General features: G+C 45.6%; 1 protein-coding gene across 1 annotated transcript in view; it reads right to left on the bottom strand.

Moving 5' to 3' along the window:
• peds1a (plasmanylethanolamine desaturase 1a) overlaps positions 1–5,000 on the bottom strand; it is a 24,798-nt gene that overhangs the window by 4,642 nt on the left and 15,156 nt on the right. The window contains exons 4-5 of the mRNA XM_076142003.1: positions 3,989–4,133; positions 537–749 (exon numbers count right to left, since the gene is read on the bottom strand). Coding sequence (XP_075998118.1) covers positions 537–749; positions 3,989–4,133 — 358 coding nt within the window. The remainder of the gene's footprint in view (positions 1–536; positions 750–3,988; positions 4,134–5,000) is intronic.

The following is a 5,000-nucleotide window of genomic DNA, read 5'->3' as shown; positions in this document are numbered from 1 at the left end:
TTAAGTGTAACAATTCCTGTGCCATCTGCTTAATCTACGTCTAAAATGGCTGCCCACAAGAAAACGTAGGCATGTCTCATTGTAATTGTACGACTGCATGAAAACATCTATTATCAGAACTATAAGTAGTATTTTTCACACACACACTTTTTATTTAACTGATTTTGGAACCGTAATAAGGCTTCAGAACAAACACAATGAGCAGCAGTGATAATAGTACACAACTGTGATACTGTAACACAAAGCGGCTTCTTTAGCCAAGAGGTGAAATGTTTAGTAGTAAATAGTAATAATAACACGGGCCTTACCTCTAATATCATAACAATACTAATATTTCCAATAATAATACAAAATAAGAACATATAACAACAACAACAGCAAAACAACAATACTACTACTGATAATAATGATACCAACAACAATAGTAATGATAATATTATTTACTTATTCACATAACCAACAAAAATAACAATCAGTTCAGCTAGAGAGAAACAGCAGATACTGTTTTGAGTAGTCATGACAACCCCAGTATTTACCTGTGGTAATGCAGTAGTAGGTCTCGTGTGGCGAGACATGGTGAATGCGGTGATGTTTCCGTGGCAACAGCAGCTGCCAGTCCTGCAGCAGCGTGACCCAGCGCGGGAGGCCGAAGTACGAGTGGCTCCACTTATGGATCTGATTGGTCAGCGTCACGAACGCAGCCAGGGCGAAGACGTAGCAATCCCACGGATATGCCGCCGCCAAGGCCTCTGAGCCACGGAGAGGAGGAGAGAGGCAGAGAGAGGGAAGTTAATGGGAGAGACAAGGGCCAGCACGGAGAAGACCCTGACAGGGGCCTTGGAAAGATGAAGAGAGCGAGGGGGAGGACGAGGAACGGGTGGAAGAAAAGACAGAGAGAGAGAGAAGGCAGTGGGGGAGGACGGAAAGCTGAGCGTAATGTAACGTTGGATAAAGAGGCAACAAAGCAAGCACAGGCTGTTAGCTAAAGCAGAGATCAATCATACTGACAACCACAGACCAACAACAGACTGTTACCATGGTGCTATCAGTGCAGCGCCACAGGCATCAGGAGGAAGATTCACATCAGTCAGTCACTGGTGAGATCATCCTCATCCTCCTCTCACTGTTTATTTACAACGCGCAACAAACTACTTTTCGAGCCATTTTCATAGCGATTAAAGGTCACGCGTGTGTTAAAGTGCACGTGTGTGATGGTGCTGATGGTGTCAGATTTATGGAGTCACAATAGCTGCAGTATTTCTTCAACTGTATGGTGAATTCGGGAATGCCGGGACTTGTTGCATCATATCCTTTGTTTACTGCACTTCTGGGCTCGTTACCAGGAAAAGCAGTGTACAGTTTGTTGCTATATCAATAACAACTTCAACAGTGCAGTGTTTAATTACTGTGCTGCTTGTGTTCCCCTCACACCCCCATGATTAGTGGCCACATGCTCTCACGCCGGCAAAAAATTAGGAACATAAGCTTGACATTCACTGTTCTGCTCCTATTTCTGCTCCATCACAGCAGTGGGAATACTTCCCCGAAGAGAAACGGAAAACTTTGCTGCCATTTCTCATCTACAGTAAACTAGTTCAGTGTGTGTCGTCTGGCTGAGCTGAGATGGTGACAAATCACAACGTGTGTGGAGTGATCAGCGGCGTGTGGAGGGTGCAGACAGTCACATCGACTGTCTCTCACATCTGAAGCCCAGATCTCATCTGTGTGTGTTTCAATAATCCAGACCCAAATAATCTGTTCAATTAACTCAAATGAGACTGAATTAATGCTAATGAAGTCACTGCGTGTTTACATTGGGAGATTCAACACAGATTCACCAATCAAACCTGATCAAAGAACACCTGATCCCCCGTTTATACTGCGTGTTCAGATCAGGATCCTTGCCATGTGTTGTATATGGGTCGCCACTTCTTCCTCTTCAGCCTCTTCACCTGCGAGTGTGTGATGTATGTGTACTTCCTTCCCCGTTAAGGTGGATCATTAATCCACACCGGCAGCTTTTTAATCACAGCGATATGCCGAGTGTGAACCAAACACACTGTATCTACTTGTACTGTTTTTAATAGCGCAGAATCAGCAGGCAGAGAAGCTTTACTTGCATATCATGGAATTGCATTTGAATTTTTAACTTTTAAAAAATGTGCATCTTTTTTTCCGCAAAACTGGCAACGTAACCTTGCGACTGAGACGTCTTGTTCTCACTTGAGCCTTTCTTCTGTTAGGACTCACAGCTGTCATCTAGTCTTGTCGTCTACCTCCAGCTCTCCTTCTCCCTCCTCACTTAACAGACTGACCTCTTGACCCCAGCCCGAGCGCAGACGTGACAGCAGGAGATCTCACCTCGTCGCTGTAAACTTTCACTCTCCTACCTCTGTCTGTCTTTGTCCGGTGACCGTCCCGACACTGTGAGAAGCTGAACATGACAGGTGTAGATGTCACCCGACCCCCTCTGCCCCCCTTCAGTCCTGTCCGTGCACGCTTTCTCTCCATCTCAAACTCGGAGCGCTGACCTCTTACCGTGTAGACATGACAGGTGTAGATGTCACTACTTCGCTACAGGTTCCCGGTCTCTTCTCATTTCCTTATCGTGACCCTGGTGGCCCCCTGTGGTGCAGGACACGACAGGTGTGGATGTCACCTACACGTGCACCTCACCACTCCTCTCTGCCCCATAATCTTCCCTGCAGCTGCCGCTTCCCTCCTGCTGGCAACCAGCTGACCTTTGCAGGTTTTCCCCCCTCACCTTTACAATTCTTGATTCTTTCTGTCCTCTTCATTCTTGCTTACATCATTTTCATTCCATTTTTTCTACACACCATCCTTCTTTCCAATGGATATGTATTGATTGGCTATTTTTACATGCTGTTACATGCTGATTTTAGGGCAGATGCGCCATATCTGCCATATCACTCCCATATACAGGGACTAACCACACATCTTTATGGTAATATCGCAGAAGTAACAGATGATGACCAACACTACGTACTATATAGTTTCCTAACAAGCAGACAAAACCTACATTGTTCAATCCATAAATCTCTTTTATCTCATGTTTCAATGAAAGATACTTTGGGTGAAAGTCAGTGTACAGTGATGCTAATAATTCTGTATGATTTTTCTTTCTGTGACCCATTGCCACACTGACCTGATCTGTCTTACTGGATCAGAATCAAGCGTTGTGTCCTGTACTTCTCCTCAGTTGGCAATTTGTATGCAACTTCAGGATGATGATTTCAGTTATTCCCCAGCAGATCATTCTGTCTTTATTCACCACACAGCAGTAGCAAGCAGCTCAAACCAATAAAAGCTTATCCGGATGTGACCCTGGCAGCAGTGTAAGCCGATCTGCCTGTGTGTGTGTGTGTGTGTGTGTGTGTGTGTGTGTGTGTGTGTGTGTGTGTGTGTGTGTGTGTGTGTGTGTGTGTGTGTGTGTGTGTGCGTGTGTGCGTGCGTGCGTGCGTGCGTGTGTGTGTGCATAAAGCCTGTGACGCCTCCTCTCCTCACGGTGACTCCAGCTGAACCGCAGGTGCGGCAGGAGGAGACGCTCCTCAGTAACAGCAGTCTTCCTCTCGCCAGTCTGGTCTTTAAAAAGGCCAGTAAACAGCTTTGTGCTTGGCTGTGATCAGTGAAGTGCTTCACCTCCTCTGTGGCTCTGCAGCCTTTGGTCGGCACTGCCACTGATTATTGGACTCTACTCACAGCTCACATTTGCTTGTGTTGAATTTTTCATTTTTTAAAGTAATATGATTGTATTATACCAAAAGCTGCAATATAACTGAAGTTCCTCATTCTCCGGTGACTGCAGGGGAATCAGGTATGATGTCATGGCCGCCCTGTCACCTCCCCACATCTAAACCTCTTACATTCACCTGGATCAAGGTTTGTGTTTGTGTCTCTCTATTATTTCTATGGTATGTTCACGTATTCTGTACTTTCATGTCCTGCGTTGCACTTGTACACATCCTACCTGGTGTGTATGTGAGGTACTTGTAGGTCATGTGTGCCAGTGGCAGAAGGGGGATCATGCAGTTGTCGCCATTGGTTTCGATGAAGTCGTGTCGAGTGATGGCAGTTGGATCAATGTGGTGCTCCCGGAACGGACGGATAAAGGCCTGCAGAGAGAAACGGACAGAGACAGGCAGAGAGACAGAGACAGACAGACAGACAGACAGACAGACAGACAGACAGACAGACAGACAGACAGACAGACAGACAGACAGACAGACAGACAGTTCACATAGACAAAGTTATTTCTCTGCTTGGTCTCAATCAATATGTCCACATGTCTCAGGTCTTCTCCTCCTCCTCATGTGTCCCAGCAACTACAACTGGAAAGTTTGCCACAACACTATGTGTTGTGGCAAACAACAGATCAAATCATTTACATAAACTGACAGTTGAACTGACTGACTGTTTCTTTGTTAAGGTTTAAACAGAAACAGATCTGATCTCATGTTCAGCGTCTGTGTTTCCTGAATACAATCTGTGTGATCAACTCATCCCAAGCTGAATTCTCTACTGAACTTATTCACTTTAAATCCAAAGAAGATACAGACACTGGAAATCACAATAGTATACACAAATGGCTGCGTGTATACACACATACATGCATGCACGCTTGCACAAACACAGACAGAGAACTCAGTGGAGTGCAGCAGCCCACACAACCCCAAAACTCATATCCAGCATCTTAATAAACCACAAAACAGCAGTTGACTCACACTAACACACACACACGCACACAAATGACCCATGAACACGTCACACACACACACACACACGTTGAGCTTCAAAACGCACACGCACACACACCCCACCTGCGCTACGCAAAGGCAGACACCTGTCTGTGAGAGCGCGGGGGTCTCAAATGAAAGAGCGAATCTGAATCTCAGAAGCACAAAGGAGAGGAAAGCCACACACACACACATACACACACAGAATGAGTGTAATTTATGTCCCTCTATGTAAAAAGCACGGCT

Source organism: Genypterus blacodes, unplaced genomic scaffold, assembly GCF_046128005.1.
Source record: "Genypterus blacodes isolate CSIRO-AG114 ecotype Tasmania unplaced genomic scaffold, CSIRO-AGI_Gbla_v1 ptg000021l_1, whole genome shotgun sequence".
Taxonomy (NCBI): Eukaryota; Metazoa; Chordata; class Actinopteri; order Ophidiiformes; family Ophidiidae; genus Genypterus; species Genypterus blacodes.
The sequence above is the reverse complement of the archived record's forward strand: the minus strand, read 5'-3'. Positions and strand labels throughout refer to the sequence as shown.